Source organism: Ceratosolen solmsi, unplaced genomic scaffold, assembly GCF_000503995.2.
Source record: "Ceratosolen solmsi marchali unplaced genomic scaffold, CerSol_1.0 scaffold76, whole genome shotgun sequence".
In the NCBI taxonomy this organism is placed as follows: domain Eukaryota; kingdom Metazoa; phylum Arthropoda; class Insecta; order Hymenoptera; family Agaonidae; genus Ceratosolen; species Ceratosolen solmsi.
In genome coordinates, this window is record NW_011948465.1 from 90,053 (window position 1) to 113,374 (window position 23,322).

General features: G+C 33.0%; 1 protein-coding gene across 1 annotated transcript in view; it reads left to right on the plus strand.

Moving 5' to 3' along the window:
- nmo (serine/threonine-protein kinase nemo) overlaps window positions 1-22,944 on the plus strand; it is a 45,770-nt gene extending 22,826 nt beyond the window's left edge. Inside the window, exons 5-9 of the mRNA XM_011505567.1 lie at window positions 2,392-2,477; window positions 10,403-10,612; window positions 12,880-13,068; window positions 13,157-13,358; window positions 22,772-22,944. Coding sequence (XP_011503869.1) covers window positions 2,392-2,477; window positions 10,403-10,612; window positions 12,880-13,068; window positions 13,157-13,358; window positions 22,772-22,869 — 785 coding nt within the window. The 3' untranslated portion in view covers window positions 22,870-22,944. The remainder of the gene's footprint in view (window positions 1-2,391; window positions 2,478-10,402; window positions 10,613-12,879; window positions 13,069-13,156; window positions 13,359-22,771) is intronic.
- The last annotated feature ends 378 nt before the right edge of the window (window positions 22,945-23,322 follow it).

Here is a 23,322-nt window from a genome sequence, read left to right on the forward strand (position 1 = left end):
TGTAAAAAAAAACTACCAAAATTAAAATGAAAGCTGAATGAATAAACAGATTATAATTATACCAAATTGATAAAAACTATAAATATCAGTTTCATGGTAAGAAAAACATATGTGTGTATAGAAAGTTAAATAAGAATATTAAAAAAAAATTAATAACATAGGATTTAATCTTAAAGATTAATAAATTTAAAATTATAAATAAATGTAATAAAGTATATAAAGATTTCAACTTTTGTAACAATAACTCAAGAAATAAGTCACATAATTTATCAATACTGCTTATTATATATAATTTTTTCAAACATTTAAAGTAAGAAATTATTTTACTTTAATAGGTTTATTCTTTTAATAAATATTTAAGATATAAATTTAGGAACTTAATTATCTATTTCTATCACACTTTTATGATAGTGGATCAACTATTAGAAGAAATAGATGAAGTATTTGAACATAAGTAAAAATTTGATAATAAAGTACTGATATATAAATAAATGTCTATAAAAAAAAAATTATAGAATTATGTAAAAAAAACTTTTAAAAGATTCATTAAATTTAATATTAATAGTAATGATTATTAATTTTCGTGTCAAGATTTAATGTAAAAAGAATGATAACTATTTAAGAAAGATTATGAACCAAATTCATTAAATTAAAACATGAACGACGAATTAATATTGATAAAGTAAGTAAAATAAATAATGTTCATTGTATTAATTATATATAAAAAAGTTTGAGAAATTTAATTTATTTCAAATGAACATTTTATTTACATTTTGAAGGCTTTTAAAATAACTAAAGATAATTTAGATCGGTTCAAAAATAACTTTTTTGTATAACATTAATAATCTGTTACATTATTAAGAATCTTACTATAATAAATATTTCACAAAACGTACGTATATTTATCAATAAAACATTTTTAAATTACAAAAAATAGTTTTCAAGTACTTAAACTCGAAATAAAAAAATGCTAATCTCATAACAAGACACACTTTGTATACAAGAGTATGATGTCGATATATTACATTAATGAGTTATGAAGATACAAAAGTATAATTTTTTTAAAACATAAGCAAGATATTCTAGACATTGAGTAAAACTTGAAAAAATTGAGTAAATTACCAAATACCACGCGCAATAAATAAAATATTTAAGATTAATGCGGCTATTATTGACAGATTTGGTTTGGAAATATTTATTAAAACATAGTAAAAATATATTCATTTAGAAAAATATTTCTAACGTATATTGAATTTTTCAAATAAGTAAATCAGTTTAACTCTATGCACTCATCATGCGTATAAAACAAGTCAAAGATTCTCTGATTAAAAAGAGAATTTACATATAAACCATCTATGGTTCAGCACATAAAAATTCCCTCAATTATATTAAGCAAAAACAATTTTATGACTGCCGATAAATCTATTAAAACATATGGACTGATAAATTTATTTAAAATTCCAATAAAAGTAGTATCGATGTTAGAATAATTGTTACGGATTGAAGCAGTTGAAAGCGGAATACAAAAGTGGGAGAGGTGTGAGCACGCGAACAGTTGTTTAAAAACACTAGCCAACGAAATCGAATAAGATTTCTACGCCGAGAACCCGAACATACGACTATAATTTCGAAGAATTATAACAATGAAACTCACAAAAACTATGCTTATTGACGTCACAATAAATACCGGCATAGCAACAGACACCGGATCGCCACCGGCGCCTAAAAATTACTACGAGAATACTTAAGGACTGCGCTTGTCACGCTCCAGTCAGTCTTTGTCTTAGCTTAGCGTAATAACGATTACGCAGTCAACACACGCAGATACACTAAACATTACATTTATTGGGATTATCAAATTTAAGAAATTTTATTATATTATTTTAATTAGATTTGGTATTAGTATATTTGTTGATTAACGATAGTCGTTAATATGAGTGATGGTTTATACAAATTTCTAAAATTGTAGAAAACCATATTTTGTGAAAGATTAATACTTTCAATTTAATCTAAAAGGTGAAATAATCAATTATATTCTTGTATATAATGTATGGAGCTTCAACCAAATTTCCTCTATTTAAAAAAAAAATAAACGTGAAATATACTTATTTGAGTAAAAAAAATGTATTTTTTAACTGTGAATTAATTATATATGACATATTTCATCGATATTCTAAATTTTAAAATATCTATAACTACTTTAAGTTTACCTAAAAAGTAATTTTCTAAATATTACCTAATTTTTAAGCACCGAGTATTTTAAAATTTCGTTATGTTTATAATGTATCATATAATATAATTAAATTAAAACATCTGTAGTAACAACCATCTGTACGTTTTAATTATAATAATACAAATATCATTAAGAAAATATGAGTAATTATTTTTCAGGTCTTAAGTATCTCCACTCTGCTAGAATTTTACATCGTGATATCAAACCAGGGAATCTTCTCGTAAATAGCAATTGTATTTTAAAGGTATGTATTTACTCGAATAAAAATATGAAAATTCATATAAAAACAATTTAATATTTTATATAACAATCAGGTTTCATTTATTAAAAGCCAATGTGTTACAAATTGAAAAGTTGAAAGGCGAAATTGGGAGAGGTATGAACGTGCAATTCAATTATTTAAACAAAACAATAACAACGAACGTTCCAGGCTATGCCCTGTTGACATCACGACCAATATCGTCATGGTAACAAACACCGTCGTTTAAGGAATAGTGCGATAATATTTAAGGGCTGCGCTTCATGCGTAGTAACACTACTAACTAGTAACAATTACACAGTCAGTATAACAAGCGCACTATTCATTTTCAATCGTCTCTCTTCATTTATCACTCACTGTAGCGGTATACATACGTAATAATCAACTAAGTAAATAATCTAAGAAAGAAATAGTGACGCTATATTATAAAATCCGTTAAACTAAACTTAAACTAATAACGCGTTAGTGATAATGTTACGGATTACAGCAGTTTTAAGCGGAATGCAAAGTGGGAGAGGTGTGTTGTTTTGTAAACATTGACCAACTGATTCAAAGAATGCTTCTAGCCGAAAAACTAATATACGACTATAATTCCGAGAAGTAATAACAAATGAACCCTACAAAGCTATGCCCTATTGACGTCACGACAAATAGCGACATAGTAACAACCACTGATGCGTTATCAGCGCATCCAGTTCGTACGAGAATATGTAAGGAACTGCATGTGTCGCGATTGCTTCTTGCTAGTACCAATCATCCACTCTTCACATCGGGCTCGCTATCCAACCCTGCCATCGCCATTGGGAGGCTATGGCAAGCATCAAGCAACCTCAGGAACTAATAGCGATGCCACAACTATACTGGCACCCACGCCTCCGTAAGCAACGCAAACGCTCGTTCCATACTACTTCTTACTAGTTAACAAGCACCCATCACGACAGAATCGCCACTCTACACTCGCGGTTTACGCCCGCATGTAAGTAACGCCGACGCTCGTTCTTACGACTACTACTACAGCGGTTTCAGCCAACTCAAGTAAGATACGACCAGACGCTCGTTCTTACATCTTACCCTTACACCGCTGTTCCCGCCAGCTCATGTAAGATACGACGAGACGCTCGTTCTTACATCTTACCTCTACACCGCGGTTTACGCCCAAATCACGGACACAAGCAGTAACGTCACACGGGCGTTCTCCCACTACTCTGTACACTACAGCTCACCCCACGCCGGCTGCTAAGACGGCACCAACTTGCTGCCCCTACCACCACGAGTCTCCCACTACAACTACTCAACCCAAAGGAAGAAGAGGAATCACGCTCCAGGCTATCAAGAATACACGCACAGACTTATCGCCACCAACATTAATGAAGAAACACTGATCTATTTATTCTATCATACACTCATTTCGATATTCATAGATTATTTATGTTTTATTAATTCTTATTATTATTTATTATTCTTCATATTAACTATTCATTATTTATTATATTTAATAAAAGGACAGACTATAAACATTAAAGGTAGTATTGAATAATTGCATTGCCCGTTACACTTGCCAGCAAGCCTCCACCCACCATCATAAGGAGGATTTTAGTCTGATCCCAGACAGCTAACATAAAACAAGAGTGAAAACATAAAAATCATATTATACATATTAACGGATTAGACCGACGCATAATACAAATAGCGGAGGCTTTAACGCATACTACTACTAAGGCAGCTCTTCCATTAGATCGACGCATAATACATCAGCGGCGGCACCAACGCATAATATGATAGCACGTACTGCTTATATAACAAAAATAATATACACTCATCAACACGTAACAAAATAGAAGAAACTTCCTATATTTATTCAATCATACCATTTATATTATTAGATTTATATTTATATATTTATTATTATATTTATATCTATATATTTATCTAATATATATTTATATATTAGAATTATTTATATACTTCATGATCATTAATTATTTATTATATTATTATATTTAATAAAAGGAAAGACAATAAACACTACAAGTAATCTTGAATAATTGCATTGTCCCTCCCACTTGCCAGTAATATCTCCACCCAACATCCAACGGAGGTTTTCAGTCTGATCTCAGACATTTTGGTCCTTCGAGCCGGATAAGTGAAAATCAGCGCATTCGTCCAATACTGCTACATCGAAAGAAAAACATATTATATAATAATATTTGCAAGCAGATAATAAATAAAGAAAATCTCTTCAATACTGTACGTACACTACTATTGTACTCATTAAATCAAAATGACAACTCAAAACAAAAAAGAAATGAAAGAATCAGTGAGTGCAAATACTTCCACCGTCCACGAACGCACTACACGTAACTCAACAAAGGATAAGCTAACAAACCAGCAAATATTAAAGGCCAAATCACAGTGGACACGGATTACCACAATTAAATCACTAATTGACAATCTCAGCGCAGAGCACACGGATATTGATGTGTACAGTACGAGTAATAAAAAATACCATTGATGATCTACAGAACAAATTCATGATAGAACATGACTGCATAGAAGCGACCTGGCCACAATCAGGTATAACTCATGAATACTTTATAGAAAATGCTTTATTAAAAGAAGCAATTTGTCATGCAAAGGCAACAGCGGTGATCATGAAATTGTGCCAAGAATTGGGCAATTCGACACGACAAAGGCAAACTACCAATACAGAGGAGAAGACATTTCCAGAAGAATCACAAGCAATCATGTGCCTTCCCGACATTCCTATTCCAAAATTTACCGGAGATTATTTGGCGTGACCCATGTTTAGGGACTTATTTCAATCACTACGTGCAAAAATTACATTACCTGCGCAACTGCCTAGAAGGGTCGGCAGTACGACTAATATCAGTCATATCACCGCAGAACACTTCATTAGTATCAGCCTGGAACAAACTAATGGAAAAATATAATTCTCCCAGATTAGCATTAAAATCACTCATAAGACAAACCATTACGATATCATCAAGAAACATGAAGTCGGCTACAGAATTAGAAAAATTGATGAGCAGACTGAGTTATTTATTAATGTATTTCGTAATGGTAAGTAATTATTAAAGTAATTCGTTAATGGTACACGTGGCATTAATGCACGTCGACGACCAAACAAGAACAGCATGGGAACGATCATTAGGGAACAATACTGCATATTCAACGTTTGCACAATTAACAATATTCATATTGGCCTAAGTAGAAGCACTAGAAAACGTTACAGAAATGAGAGAATGTGAAGCTTCCCCCAAATTCAACACTTCAAATAAGGATATGTCAGCCATCAACGGCTAATGAAAGGGAGAAAAACATTGGAAATCAAATCAAAATCAAACATCATTAGCTTACTGCAATGAAGAACATAAATTGTGGATATGTAGCGAATTCAAGAAACTCTACTACCGAACGAAGGGCTGCAATTAAGAAACTACAGTTATGCATAAAATGTTTTAAAAATCACTTACCAAGCCCATGTTTCAACACAAGGAACTGCATGCACTGTAACAAGACCCACCATACACTATTGCATGAAGAACGAAACCATACATCTGAAGACGCCAGTCTCTCATTAAACACTAGATGACTAGATAAGAAAACTGCCAATTGCCAACCGCCAAAAAATGACTGCTAGCTACCGCTGTGGTTACCGTAAAGGCACAATTGACTACTTATCAGGCCCGTCTACTTGTTGACACCGGGTCTGAAATCACACTCATCACGAAAAAATTGGCACGAAAACTTCACACAAGCCCACAAAATTCCACTATCATTATATATTAAATAAGCAGGACAACACAAACACTAAGGATTATTACATTTACAATTCAGTCAATACCCACAAATGATTCAGTCACGGTCCATGCTTACATCCTCAAGTCCTTATCAATATTACTTCCACCCCACGATATCTCAATGCACATGGCCACGCATAAATGGATTACCACTAACCGATCAAGAATATGCAAAATCACGACCAGTAGACATTGTACTTAGAGCCGACATGTATGGAAAAATAATGAAACCAAACATCATCAAATATTCATCATCCATGCCCATTGCACAACTATCTATCTTCGGGTGGCTAATAAGTGGACCAGTCAATAACTGCACTATGACAATGACATCAATAACTATAATTACACAAGAGCTGTAAAACACCATACAAGATTTACTTACAAGATTTTGGATACAAGAAGAAGTACCAAGGGAACTAGAGTACCAGTACAATCCAAATCAACAACAACAGCGAACACCACTATGTAGAGAATCAAACACACGAAATTACTGGAAGATATACAGTTGAAATCCCATTAAGGGAAACACCATCAATCCTCGGCGACTCATATAATACAGCCCATCAATGCTTGCAAAGCTTAAGGAAAAGATTCATAAGAGATGATAATTACCGCATACTATATGCACAGTTTATGACAGAATACGAAAATCTAAATCATATGCGAAGATTACCTGAAAATTATCCTCGTGACAAGAAAACTTATTACTTGCCTCACCATGGTGTAATAAAGCCAAACAGTTCCACCACCAAATTAAAAGTGGTATTCAACGGATCAAGTCCCTCAACGTCGGGACAATCATTAAACGATATAATGCACACGGGAGCTAATCTGAACCCAGATATCATAGATGTACTTATCTGGATACGCAGACACCGACACCTATTCTCCATAGACATCACAAAAATGTATAGACAGATAAATGTTCATAAAGATGATTGGGATCTATAACGAATGCTGTGGATAGATGAACAAGGGCATGAAGTAATATATCAATTAACAACAGTTACATATGGTACAAAGGCTGCTCCATTTCTAGCAGTAAGAACGTTATTTCAACTCATAAAGGATGAAGGAAACAAATATCCATTGGCAATACCATCTCTGAAGTACAGGAGATACGTTGACGATATTTTTGAGGGTGCAAAAACCATACAGCAGCTAATGGAAATAGTAATACAACTTTAAAATCTCTGCATGGCGGGCGGTTTTTCATTGGCAAAATGGCACTACAAAAAAGGAAGTCCTCACCGCTATCAGAGATATCATAGAATCCACAACAATCAATAAGCTTCAGCTATCACACCACAAAAATTCTTGGATTACAATGGAAACCTCACGAAGACATATTTACATTTTCAACATCATTGAGCCCACAGAAAACCGCCTCTTCAAAACGCACAATTTTATCCGACATTGCAAAAATATTTGACCCACTGGGATTTGCATCCCCAGTAATAATAAGAGTCAAGATGCTGCTCCAAGAATTGTGGCTCCACACTGTGAGGTGGGACGATCTACTACCAAACAAAGTCATTAATCAATGGCATAACATCAGAAAGGATTTACCAAAACTGAATAAAATAACAATACCTCGTTGGTTCAAAACTGAAAACTCATCCATAATCGAATTACATGGTTTCGCTGACGCATGCCAAGTTGCAATGGCCACAGTCATTCACATGGATATTCATAATCACGACAAAAAAACGAATGTGCATTCATATGTTGAAAAACAAAGGTCGCACCACTCAAAAAACTCACAATTCCAAAATTAGAATTAACAGCTGCACTACTACTATCAAAACTCATGGCTCACATCAAAGCCACACTAAACATAAAGATAAAGACTACGCACCTATGGACTGACTCTCGAGTAACACTATCATGGATTAAATCTCATGCGTCACGATGGAAGGAATTCGTCTGCAACAGAGTCAGTCAAATTCAAGAACTAACATCAGAAGCACAATGGAAATATGTGCCAGGAACATCAAAGCCAGCAGACTGCGCTTCCAGAGGATTAACAACTCAACAACTCAAGGACCATCCATTATGGTGGACTGAACCACCATGGATGACTACACAAAACTCATGGCCAATACAACCAACAGATGAAAATGAGCAGTGTACTCTGGAAGTTCGCCCAAGTATCTCATTAATAGCAACATTTAAAAGACAGGACTATGATTGGAACGTCATTTACAAATACCCGTCACTCAAGAAACTATTGAGAATAACAGCGACATGTATCAAGTTCATTGCATGCATAAAAGGGGAACAGCCCTCAAGAAGTCCACTGACACATGCTGAAATAGAATAAGCAAGAAAACAATGGATACGATTGACACAAGAAACATACTTCTCACATGAACTAAATGAGATGAAGTCCCAAAAAGGATTGCCTCCTTCACACACGTTTCACAGTCATACAGCCTACATTGATGCACAAGGAATCATAAGAGTTGGTGGAAGACTAATGAACGCTTCAATGACAGAGGACAACAAACATCCAGCCATTCTCCCAAGACTATCACAATTTACAAATTTCATCATTGATCAAGCACATCTTAGAACACTTCATGGAGGTACCCAAATCACGAGGGCGACCAGCTGTAAAATCACACATACTACGATGTATCATCTGTGCCAAACAAAGAGGAATTCGTGCCAGCCAACTAATGGGTCAACTACCCCTCGCGACCATTCACCCACACTGGCGTTGACTATGCTGGTCCACTCACAATAAGGACATGGAAAGGGCGAGGAGCAAAAACATACAAGGCTTCGTATATCTAGCTACATCCGCAGTGCATCTCGAAATGGTGACTGGTTACTCGTCGGAAGGATTCATTGCAGCATATCGAAGATTCTCAAGCCGCAGAGACATTCCAAGGATTTTACATTCAGACTGTGGGACAACATTCATCGGAGCAGATAAGGAAATGAAAAGACTATTCATTCAATATACCAAGGAACACGATCATATCACAAATATACTCACGGAAGAATATACACGTTGCGAATTTAATCCACTTGCAGCTTCACATATGGGAGAAAACTGGGAAGCCGTAGTAAAATCGATTAAATTCTACCTTAAACGCTCAACGAGAGAAACATCATTCACCATTGAAGAAATTATGACTTTATTAGCACAAGTGGAGTCCATTCTGAAATCACGTCCTCTTCAACCATTAAGCGATGATCCCGATGATTGCTCAACTCTTACAACAGGTGACTTCCTCATAGGAGGACCAAATTAGAACGTTCGTTCCTATTGTTTTGTTTAAATAACTAAATTACGCGTTCATACCACTCCCACTTTCGCCTTTCAATTTTTCAATTCGTAACACAATGTTATTACAAGATTTATCAATATTAATATTAATTACATTATTATAAAATAAACAATACAGTTCTATATAAATGGCATTTGTTTTAAAACCAAAATAAAAAGATATTTTTTAATACAGATTAATAAAAATATGTATTAATATAATTGATAAACGTTATGATTCGTATAGAATTGTAGGAATAATTGGTGTTCAGAAGCACTCAATATCTTTATGATCAAATACCTTTATAATTTTTGTTCAGTTATAGAAGTAGTATAATAAATATCCATTGCAAAATCTAAAAGACAATAAAAATGATATGTATTATAACTTAAATTATTTATTTATGTTCTTTAAAACCCCGTTTATTAAATTTATAAGCATTATAAAGTTTAGCTTACATATTATGATTACTTTTTATTTATGCTTTTTAAAGTATTCGCAATATTTAAAGTAACATTTTAAACGTTAACGTTAATTTAAAGTAAATCAAAATGTACTTCAATTTTGGAGATTCAAATTTTGAAAGTAAACTACAAGAATGTATGTTCTCTAAATTGAAGCTGATTATATTAATTTTAATTTATCAATTGCGGTTAATTTATATTTATTGTTTTTAAATATATTATACACTTTTGGAATATACTTGAATTCTGTTAACAGTAACTATATAATTCATATAATGTAGAATAATCATTAATTAAAAGATATATATTTAATGTGAATAAATAATAATTGTATTATTTATTAGATTTGTGATTTTGGATTAGCACGAGTGGAAGAGTTGGATAAAAAGAAATATATGACTCAAGAAGTAGTCACACAGTATTATAGAGCACCAGAAATTCTTATGGGTGCAAGACATTACACAACTTCTGTTGATATTTGGAGTGTGGGTTGTATTTTTGGGGAACTTTTAAGGCGGCGTATTCTATTCCAAGCTCAAAGCCCTGTTCAACAGGTAAAAATAAAGATAATGGTAATTTTTCATTTTATGTTAAATTTTCTTTTTCTAAATTTGAAAATAATTTTCATTTTCATAAAATATTTCATAAAAAATATAAAAAAGGTTATCCATTTATCCTTCTAAATTAAATTAATCATAAAATTATATATGGTTATAATACAAAAAATAGAATATAAAACTTCATGATTTTTATTATATATAAAAGTTTTTTAAACCTATCTTAGATTTATGTTAATATTTTTTAAAGACGTAAAATATATTATTCATTATAAGAATAACGTATTTAGCTTGTTGAAAATAACATTATTAAAATTCGTTTAAACACTAGCTTCTGTCCTAAATAACAGAAAAAGTAACATGCGTAGAGATAATAATATCCACTCATCTGGTAAAAAAAGATCGAACTAACTACTAATGGAATGTCTTTTGTGATTGCTTAAGCTTAATAAAAAATTACCCGTTTTACAGTTAACTAAAAAATAAAGATAATAATTTCATTACATATTTAAAATATAGTATAATAATGCAATAATAATAATACATAATAATACAAATACTTATGTTTTCTTTTCATCAACTATATTGCTGATTATAACATTTTATTGATAACACATGATCTATTTTTGAAATAGAAAAATTACCTTGTATAATCAAAAAATATATATATGTTCGAGATTCCGGGAATCTCTCGAGTGTTATCATTTCGAGAAAAAACTCCAACGGCTATTTTTGGGAAAAACACCGACAGTGATAATTTTTGTGAAACTTTTCAACGGTCGTTGGTGGCCCGGAAAAACAAGTACACAATCGCATCCATTATTTGAAGTACTCTAATCGCCTCCTCAATGTCAGAAAACAATGCTGTTGCGTGGATATTTAAGACAAGCGCACCACGAGATAGCCGCTAGTCGACCAAGGCGCTAGTCAGCTATGAGCTATTCAGCCAAAACCGAGTCACCCGAGCAATCACACACTCAGGAGAGCCGCTACGGTAGGTACACTGAACAGCTTCATACTAAGCAGAGTTTTATACACAGTGGCCCGAGCACAAAGCTGTTACAGGCCTTTCTCATACTAGATGCAATCGCACACTCCCTCAGAATTCTCTCAAGTGGTCGCTTCCACAAGCTAGAGCAAGCAACACCATTCGACGCTACATGATGGTATCGAAACATTTTCGCACTCTCCAACACAACAAGACAGGTTGGAGGAGACCAGCAACAAGTTATCACTACGTGGCACTGTACGAAAAAGTGTCAAAAGACTTACCACCTCTCACTTCTCAGTCTAGTACTTCACCACCAAGCGCACTGCATCAAAAGTATCCAAAGATTTACGACCTCCTACCTCTACAAATAGTGCATGCTGACAACCATGTGGCAACAACCAAGAAACGGCAAGATCTCAGCGATTCTCATCGTCAACGTAGAATCATTATATTGTAGTTGTAAAATAAACGAAATAACAAGCGCGAAAAGCAGATGTGTTAAAAACTGAATTGAAGCGCTACCCCTTCCACCTACCCACACTTTTCTCCCACCAGGAAACTGGTGACCTTGGTCTAACTTTAAACAATATATATTAATGAATGAAACGTTATAAGAAAGATTTGGAATTTATTGTAGAGTAGTTTAGAAACTTGCTTATATGATTCAAATATTTAAAAAAATTAAATATTTACATTTGTAATATTGTAAAATAATAAAGTAATCGAGCATATGTATAAAATGATAATTAATCATTTGATTAATTACAATTTAATTTGAATTTGTTCTTTACTTTCGAAAACCTTTATCGATTCAAGTAAGTTATAACTACAATTCTCTAAATGTTTCAATTCAAATACAAGACTTGACATTTGTCGTATATATATACAAATAATCTTTCCACATGACTAAATTTATATCAGATTAGACACTTCCTTTTTATAGCAAAAACCTTTTAGGATTACGATCCTAAGCTCCAGGGAATATATGAAAAATAATTGATACTAGTAAAGAATTATGTATACTTTTTTAGTTCACCATAATGAGTTAATGAGTGTAATATTAAATATTTAATCATTTTTTAAGTCTATCGCGAATACTGTAAATTGTTATTTATATTGAAATATTTTTAATATAAATTAAATACAGTATTAAAAAATAAAACATAATTGAATAAAATTTTCAAATAATTATTACAAATATTTGTTTCATTTATCGAAATTTAGAATGGTATAAATGACATTCAAAATAAAAAAAAAAATTTTTTATTTTTAGCTCGAGTTAATTACAGAATTGTTGGGAACACCTAGCCTTGAAGATATGAGATATGCTTGTGAAGGTGCAAAATCTCATATGCTCAGGCGTACTCCTAAGCCACCATCATTAACCGCACTATATACTTTAAGTAATCAAGCCACACATGAAGCTGTACATTTGCTGTGTCAAATGCTAGTCTTTGATCCTGTAAATTAATTCTTTCTTTACTTTGATACATAATTTTTAAAATCGTTATAATTTTCACTTCACTTTTTAATAAATATTAATCTTATAGGATAAACGGATTACAGTAAGCGATGCCTTAGCTCATCCATATTTAGATGAAGGAAGATTGAGATATCATTCTTGCATGTGTATGTGTTGTTATACAACTAATGCGGGTCTGCGGCAATATACAAATGAATTTGAACCAATCACTGCACATTCTTTTGATGATCTTTGGGAACGGAAGCTTACATGTGTTCAACAAGTAAAAGGTTTGATAAATAATTTAAATATATTCTAAACATTTATTTGTATTATTCCTATTCTCAAACGCCGACTAAAAGCATATTACAAAATATATTCTTCAAAAACAAGATAACTATTAGAATGAACGTTATCCATTTAACGTTCATGTATGTGTTTATTTTAGTTCTCCTAATGATTTCTAATTTTCTATTATCTATCAGCCACGGTAGTTTTGTTTATTTTGGCTACTAGAACGAGATCTTGCCTTTAAGACTTTTCGTAAATTTTATTGTTTTTATTTATATATACTATCGAATTAAATACCATCCATAATGAAATATACAACTCATTACAACTAATAAATAAGACGTCGTTGCATACGATTATTTGTAGAAGATTGTTCAGCAGTTACAAAACCAATATATATATTTTTATTAATGCAGACACTTGAAATATTTAAATACTTTTTAACACAATGTATTTCCTCTATTATATATTCTAATAATATATATCCTCATATTGGACCATTAGTTCAACTTTCTATTTTCAGCTACATTGTGGAGTTACAGTCTATCTCAACTGCTAAATTGTAAACTATTATATACATCTCGTAGTTTCTTGTTCAAAAAAGATGAATCCAAATTATAGAACTAATGTATCTGCTTCTGGATTTTTGGTCACTGCCGATAGAGATACTACTGATAAATAACTAACTATTAATCAAACGATAAAATTCTTTTAAATATTTTAGACTATAAACGATCTCCAAAAAGAAAAAACACAAAACACTTTCTGCTAATACGACTAGTGATTATATTTTAATACAGGATATTGGCAGAAAAAATAAAGTATCAGCAATTATATTGATTGATATGCTATTAACTTTTATCTTGTATTGATTTTTTTAATTAACTGTTGATAGGTACCATTTTAGCGATCTAACAACAAGCAAGTATAAATATTAGTAATATAAAGTGTATAAGTATTATAACTCTATTTTTTAGGGTCAAAAAAATATTTTAACATGATAATCAAAATTATATCAGAATCCGAAGTTTTAGTTCTAGGAACTCTTGAAATATCTGATATACAACGTAACGAAATTTACTTCCTGTATAAAACACATTTGAATACTTAGAAGACTTTAAGATTTGAAAATAAAATATAATATCTAAATATTAATTAAGTTATTCGCTAATATTATGATAATAATTTTATATATTAAAAAAAAGAGATAAATATTAATATTTTATGATTCGCATAATAATGAACGATATACTAACGTAGATTATATACCATAGAAAAACAAAAATATCGGAAATATTAGAAAAATATAGAAATATATACCTAAGCCAGTAACTTCATAGAGTTTGTATAACTAACACCAAGTAAATCGGAGTGATACACAATAAATTATTAGCATAATTTAATAAAATAATTGCAAGCATCATTTTAAGATTAATAAATCCTATTTTATATTAAACCAACCAAAATTTATTTAACAGTATTATCTATAAGTCTTTGAACATAAAAAATATAAATAAAGTGAAATGTGTTGGAACTGATTCAATGTATATAGAATTTCGAGTTTATCGAGTATCTATAAAATATAATTATTATATTACCTTATAAGTATCTTGTATTTATCTAATAGTGTTTAACAAAATACCAATTCACTCTTTATATAATTTTCTCACATTACTGCGTAACAGAATTAATTTATTAATTTATTATAGGGAAGTGATAAAAAAAAAAAGAAATCGGGAGAACTATATGCTTATGAATATTGTGAGCATATATAAATATTATTTTGTGTTACTCATATATTCCTTAAAAACCAAAGAAAAGTCTTATTTATAATTATTACAATTATGCTTTTCGCTCATTTATCACAACTACTTATAAAAAGATTAAATATCTTTTGTGGAATTAACGGAAAGACAAAATTGTAAAGTCTTCAAAATTCAAAGGCTAATATTAATATCGATAACAATAGATTGAAATATAAATGTTAATTTCTCAATAATTATAACTGATTTATCAATATTATGCACAATTTTTCATTCGATTATTGTACTTAAAACCATATGTTTATTTCAGATAAATTCTTTTTTATAGTTACATAAGTTTATCCATTCGAAAATTTGATATTGAATTGTAACCTTGCTATACTTACCTTGCAATAATTTTATTATGTGACATTCATAGCATTATCTTATATGTACATATATTTACTTTTCAATTTTAAAGCCAAATTTATTCCACAATATACTGAGTTTAATGCTAAGAAAACAAAAAAAACTTTAATTAGTTGAATGGCATTGCAATTGATCATATAAATAAGTACGAATCAATCTGATTCACATATACATCGTTAGGTCGTGTATAACATTAACTACAAATAATAGTTCAAATGACAAAAAAAATTGTAGGTAGGTGTACAAAATGCACCTCGTCGTTCCGACTTGTTTTATCAAGGCCGGTTCGACGGATACAATTTGATGCCGTTGTCAACTCAGAGACCACGGGTGTTGTGTGGTAGCGATGACAGGTCACAAGTCGAAGGGATATTATAATAATACAATAAAGATATGGCTGAAGTATATGCTTTTTATTCTGTTATTTATTAATGACAAGGTTGACTAGTATTACTATTATTACTTGTAGAACTAAATTCTTGATTGAAGTGATGTGTTGCGGAGACAACTGTACAATAACCTATGCAGCTTGATTATTGAATAGGAATGGCGAATGGCGCGAAGTTTCGTTCGTCGACACTAGCGCCTTTTGAACGAGCACGTGTGGTTGAGGTTACGAATGCGGCTTTATGATTGAAAGATATCGCTAGTGGCGCGAAACTGGATTGCCTACACTTGCGTTGGGTTTTGCGTACTTTCGTAAGCTTCCGAATTTGAACTAAGGTGAGGGTTACGAAGTGAGATGCCCTTTGCGGGCGCGAAACTTGACGACGCGTACTGGAATTTATTCCGCACTGTCGTTTTAAGAGTAGCTTCTTCGTATTTAGTGCTTGTCGATGTAATACTCTGAATCTCAATATATATGTAATTATTGTAGTAGATACTACTTACAAAGACTAATCGTTGACTCGTCTTCGGACTCTGATCGGCGGATTGTCGTAGCTCCCTTGGAACAAGTAACTGCGTTAGTGGACATACGGGTTTATGTCGTAGTTCTTCCGGGGCAGTAACTACTGTTCCAGTAACAGTGTTAATGGACAATCCGAAGAAGTGTAAGTCGTTCCCGAAATAGCGCTAAATAGACTTTGACTAAAAACTTAACTGAGTATGAAATGTCTCAAGGGTTTAATATATTGAGAGAGTATTACTAAAAGTGAGATATCCAACATATTAATAAGCAATAGTGTTCAAATTATTTAGACGGCTGAAAAATATCGTGTATTTAGTAAAACAATGTTTATTCATGTTAATAATTATAACAATATTGCACTTTGATGTAAAGAGAAATAATTCTATTGAAGTAGTGAGGGTGTATTCTTGTATTCTTGAATTATTGTAGATGCTATGGATATGAGTAAGTATCATGAAGTCGAAGTAATGCTGATGTCGTCAGTCAATCATGCTTTTGAGGTAGCATGAGAAGATGGTAGTTGAGTCAAGTATGTTTGATGTATGCATAACTATACTTGATATGGTGTAAGATGTTTAATGGAATTTAGTAAGTAATCAATTGTGTCTTTAATTATGTATGTAGATTTTATGGATATTACTGTCTTGAAGTTGAGGTAATGCTGATGTTGTAAATATCAGCTGGTGTCGTCAACCAATCATGCTTGTGAGGTAGCATGAGACGATGGTAGTCAAATCAAGTATGCTTGATGGATGAATAACTATACTTGATATGGTGCAAGATGTTTAATGGACTATTATTATTTAAGGGGAGCTGTAAAAGAGCTATTCACACGTAAGAGTGATTAATGGTAAGATGTCTAACTCTTGAAGGATGTAATAATCTGTATTTATAGTCTATTAGTCGATCTGTTGTTGTCCTTTTGTGACAATGTGCTTAAGGCATAGCGACTCTTGCGTCAGCTGTTGATGGCCTGTACGGTTCCGAAGTGCTCTTCAGAAGAGCGTAAGTGTGCCCTGGTTCTGCTAGCGGGCCTGTACGATGTCGAGGGATCAGTTCGAGAGAGCGTAAGTGTGCCCGATCGACTTTAGCGAGAGATGTGACTTCTTTATTTATTAATATAAAGGTGTACCTGGTGAACTGCAGGCAAGGTGTATTAGTTGCTGTGTAATTGATGTCCCCTTTGATAACTATTCCATTGGCTTCACTGTAATCACTATTTAATTTGCCGATTTCTTATTCTTATGCACGCGTGTATTCTTAACTATGATGCCGAATATATGGCCACGTGTCGTCTTCACAGTATACTAAAACACTGAGCGGCTGTTACACTTGAGCGAGCGCGAAGTAATATTACAAATGTGCCTTTTGAATACGCACACGAACCGAAGGCTTGATCTTCCGGGGCGGCTCTGCTGAAAATACCGACCGTTCCATGGAGGTCCTGCTGAGGGCAGATCGAGATCCGTGTGCCATGCCTGCTACTGGTAGATGATTGAATCGGTTCACTATAGTCGGTCACTGCGGTCGGGTCACGGCAAGATGTTAGCCGCAAGCGCAATTGAGCGAGGGTGGTACAAGAGATGATTTTCAGCGAGAGGTATCTTCAGCAAAAGAGATCGAGACGCGCCGCGTGCGTCCCTTATATGGGCACGCGTCGGCTTACTTAGCTGGCAACAAGGCATCGTCGTTGTTGCACTAATTCTTGCAAGAGGCGTCGAAGGAAAAATCTAGAACCTTCGAGAATGTTCGACGAGAGAAAAGTAGGAGTAATACCATTGGGTGATCTTACAGTATATTATATTTCGGGTCGTAAACTTGCCGAGTTTTGTTTGTAAACATTCGCTTGAGTGCGCGTCCCGGTCCGCACGTGCGTACCAGTCTAAGCGCGCATGCTGTACGCCGGACAGCGCGTATGATCTTTCTTTATTTGAAATTCATGTGACTGCATCAATCCCGAACATACACTCTATCAAGTATTATCATTCTTTCTACCAAGCATACTTGATTTCAAACACCATCTTCTCATTCTCTTTCATGAGCATGATCGAAAAAAATATAAATATCAAGACAGTTAAATATCACGAATGATAAGGATTAATAGAGTTAAGTACAAGGAGTAAATGAGTATTGAAAATTGCGCCCCTTAAATACATTTGCTGACCATGAATTTTACTTGAACCCCTTCCCTTATTTTCTATCCAATCAGAGACTCCTCCCTTATAGTGCGAGGGCAGCACCTCTTTTGGTTTCGGAGTTAATTAAAGGCCTAGTCGTCTCTTTGTCTTCATTATGAGCAGATCTCTCATTGCTGCTATCGCATGCGACAGCATGTTGGCAGGGGGAGGGCTGACACATCTGGTGACAGCATTGCAACTTGTTGACAGCGGGAAGGGGAAAGAAGGTCCGCTTGCAGTAATGCTTGTGGTGCCACAATCTGAATGCAACGTGTGTGGGATGCCTCTGCGAGAAGAGAATCTTCGATAGGCGGTTATGAATCCATCTGTTGAATAGTCGCTGACCACTTCAAGGTGTACAGCAGATGTGGCGAAACATACAAAAACACATCCATGCCTTTTGGGTCTTTGCGCCTCTGCCCTTCCATGTTTTTAGGGTTATAGGACCAGCATAATCGACATCCGTATACGCAAATGGTCTTGATGGTGTTACTCGCAACAGCGGTAATTGTCCCATCATCTGTTGAGCACAGATTCCTCTCTGTCGTGCAAATATGGCGCATCGCAGCATGTGAGATTTTACTGCTTGTCGGCCTCCATGAATCCAATACTGCTGTCGTGTATGCACTAGGGTGAATTGGGTGCCTCCATGCAGTGTCCTTTGATGAGCCTGGGCTATTACAAGATCCGTAAATCGTGATTGGCGTGGCAAAATTGCAGGGTGTTTTTGTTCGTATGCCAGAGAAGAATTCATTAGCCGTCTTCCTACTCGGATTACTCGTTGCGAATCGATATAAGCTGTTAAGCGATGGAATGCGTGTCCATTTTGCAGTTTATGTTTTGACTCAAACATCTTGATTTCATGGGAAAAATAAACAGCCTGTGTTGCCTTTATCCAGAAAATTTGTGCATTTTCTACCTCCTGTGAATTTATGGGCATGTCGGAAGAAGGCTCACGCCTTTTCCTTAAACGTTCGATGAATCCAATAGATGTAGCTGTGATTCTCAATATTTGATGTAGTTTTGGATACGTATAAATTACATCCCAGTGATAGTCAATGGGTTGTATGGTAGCTGCAAGAGAAATACCAGGACGTGCTTCTTGTTCACACGCTTCGTCATTCTGTGTTGGCTGCTTAGGCCATGATTCTGGTGACTGCATCTATGGAGGTCCCGTCCACCATAAATTATGATCCTTAAGTTGTGCGATGGTCAATCCTCGTGAGGCACAGTCAGCAGGGTTGGAGGTTCCGGGAACATAGTTCCATTGAGAATCGAATGTGATCTCTTGAATTTGTGCTACTCGATTTCTCACAAAGTCCTCCCAACGTGATGCGTGGGATTTTATCCATGCCTGGGTTACTCTCGAGTCTGTCCACAAGGTTACCTTTATGTTTAGGGTATTCTTAACATAATGCATGAGTTTTGATAGTAGCAGTGCTGCTGCTAGCTCCAGCTTGGGAATGGTAAGTCTCTTTAACGGGGTTACCTTCGTCTTGGAGAATACGAAGGCAACCTTGTAGTCTGGATTGTGGATGACAAGATTGATGACTGCTAACATGGCCAATTGAGAAGCATCAGAGAAACCATACAGTTCGACAGTTGATGTCTTCTCTGGGTTGAACCATCGTGTTACCTTGATATTGTTTAACTCTGACAGATCCTTTTTGATGGTGCTCCATCTATTTGAGATTTGGTCAGGCAGTGGATCGTCCCATTTGATAATGTGTAGCCATAATTCTTGCAGCATCATTTTAGCTCTTATTACCACGGGTGAGACGAAACCTAGTAGATCAATGATTTTAGCCATATTAAACAGAATTATTCGCTTTGTTACCTGGTTGGTGTCCATGGACACTGTTGTTGTAAATGTGAAATTATCATGTGGATTCCATTGTAATCCGAGAATTTTGGTCGTGCAGTCATTGAATATAATAGTTTCTGGCTCTTGACTGGGTTCTGCCCGTGTGATAGTGAGGACTGTGCGTCGAATGCCATTTTGTTAACGGAAACCGCCCGCCTTACAGAGGTTTGTTCTTCTGCGACTGATTGTCAGTAAGCCAAGGTCTGCTGTGCTGCAGTGCACGTACTCTATCATTTAAAAATGTGTTGAGCTGCTCATAGGTGGGATACTAGCTTGTATTACTTATATAACTTTCCGATAGATCCATTGTATTTTGAGAAAATCTCTGGACGATGTTATGCACCATTATACAGTCCCATGGGTCTGACTCCAGTTGGAGGTGTCGCATTTTCCTTAACAAATTATTGCCAAAGCGACAAGAATCTTCTATGTCTTCTGCATTGTCCTTTAGTGGTGGCGGAAAGGCGGTGAACTTATTTATTTTAGATTGTGTTAGATGACGAGGGTTTTTATACCCTTTTCGCAAGGATTGTCATGGCAGTCGTAATGCAGTGCTATCTAAACGAATACTCAATATGGTCTTGGCAGCCTCACCTGTCAGTGTTTTTTGGAAATAATGGAGTTTTTTTGAATCGCTATATCTTTTGTTATCAATAACTGTGGAGACAAATAGATCTCGAAACATAGTCCATTCTGAATATTTGCCTGAGAATTTTGAGATGGGGTATCGTAGTATACTTGATGTAGTTACCGAGCGGAACGAAAATGCAGATGTCTAAACTATAGGTTTTCCAGATGTTATAGTAGACTAATGCGTGAGAATTTTGAGCAAGCGATGTTTTGAAATCCAAATACAAATTTTACGATGTTACTTGCCAGGTGTTTTATTGCACTGACAAAAAAAGGAAAAATGTTCTCGCATTCTCGAACAGTAGGACTTGATTATAAAATGAGTTTTATCTCAATAAAAAGAAAAATGTAATCACGGTATTTAAGAAATGTTTCAATTTAATAGTTATACTTATATTTTTCATTCAATTCATTTTAAAAAATAATTAAACATTTATGCATTTTAATATTAAATACTCATGGTGGTTTATTATTATAATATTTATAATATAATTTTATTATTTAATTTCGTTTCGTTTACTATGTAGCCATTTCAATTCCAAAATTTAATATTTATATGACTTATACTTGTTTACACACATTTATATATATAATAAAGTTAAAAGTAAATGTATATCTATAAAAATTCATAAAATTGAGGAGTTAAATGTCAGCCCTCCTACATAGAGTATTCCTGTAAAAATATAAAAACAACAAACTATAACAATATCTGATTTGGTTTATTTTCATTTACATTAATTTTAATACATATCTCTGTAAATGTTAATAAATATAGATATAATTAACACTAATACATAATACTAAATGTATGTATATGTCTAAATATACATATATTACATGCGTTTGTGTATAATAATTTTTAAAAAAAATTAATATATGTAAAATATTTCAGTGTATACGCTATCTTGTATGTATGTATCAAAAATATATATGTCATGGGGAGGGGGCATCATTTTTATATTCCACAAATCACTTTTATCTATTCTATGAAATAACACTAGTAGTTTGTATTTGCAATATATATAAATTCTATAAATAATATGTTAAATGGAATGTAAGTTAAATTATTTATTTATTTGAAATCTATATTTGTAGGCGTGGTTTCACCTGTACATGTTGTCTTATTGACTATTCACTATCTGTATGTTTTACATGTGTCTTACAAATTCATAGAATTTTATCTATTACTGAAATTACTAAAAGATTCGGAGCTTCATGTATCTGCCGTTTCAAACAAATAATTATACTTAGCTAAATTTATAAATGCTATTTCTATAATATAATTTGAATCGCACAAATATTTACGTAGTTACTTATTATTAGCTCGTATAAACTTACAGATCTTACTGCAATTATTTTAAACATTTATAGTCAAAACTATTAAAAGTCGAAAAACTTTTCAGAGGCTCGCAGTTTTCCTTTTCTTCTACCTGGTTTAGAAGTTACGCAAGATTACTTATATTTAAAAGTAATTAATGAAAATAAGAAAATATATTAAAAAATATATATATTTTTTTTCAACCATTTGTCTCCAATATTAGCATTTTTCTAGTTAGATTTTTAAAAAATAGTGAAGTAATTGACATTAAAAGATGTATTGTTAATTAAATTTTCAATTACATATTCATTGTTTATTATTTTTTTTTTATTTCTATTTCAGAGGAAATGCACAAGTTTATTGCTGAACAACTTAATACTTCACGTGTACCTCTTTGTATTAATCCGCAATCCGCAGCTTTCAAGAGTTTTGCCAGGTAAAGGACACTAGCAAGTTCGAGTATGATTGATATCAAAGAAATAAAAGCTGTAAATTAAAATATATATTTCATTATATACAAATAATCACAAGTATTTGAAACAAATTAGTAAAAAAGATTAAATTAAAAGGATATACATAATAATTTGCATAATCTTAAACACAATTGTGCTCCAAAAGTACAAAAATTCATGGACAAATGCTTAAAAGAACAAGTAGGGAACTATATCATAAACAATACAGTTAATTTTTTAATATTAATATATTATATTTTATATGAAAATTCAATAGTTCATTTTTAAGCATATCGAATAAATAAGTTTTCTAATTAAAATAAATTATATAAAATATCATTTCAGCATTATCTCTTAAATCTGATAGGACGTTTGTATGAGTGCATACATACGTGCTCGCACATCTATGTATTTTACATATGCGAAATAAGAATATATCGT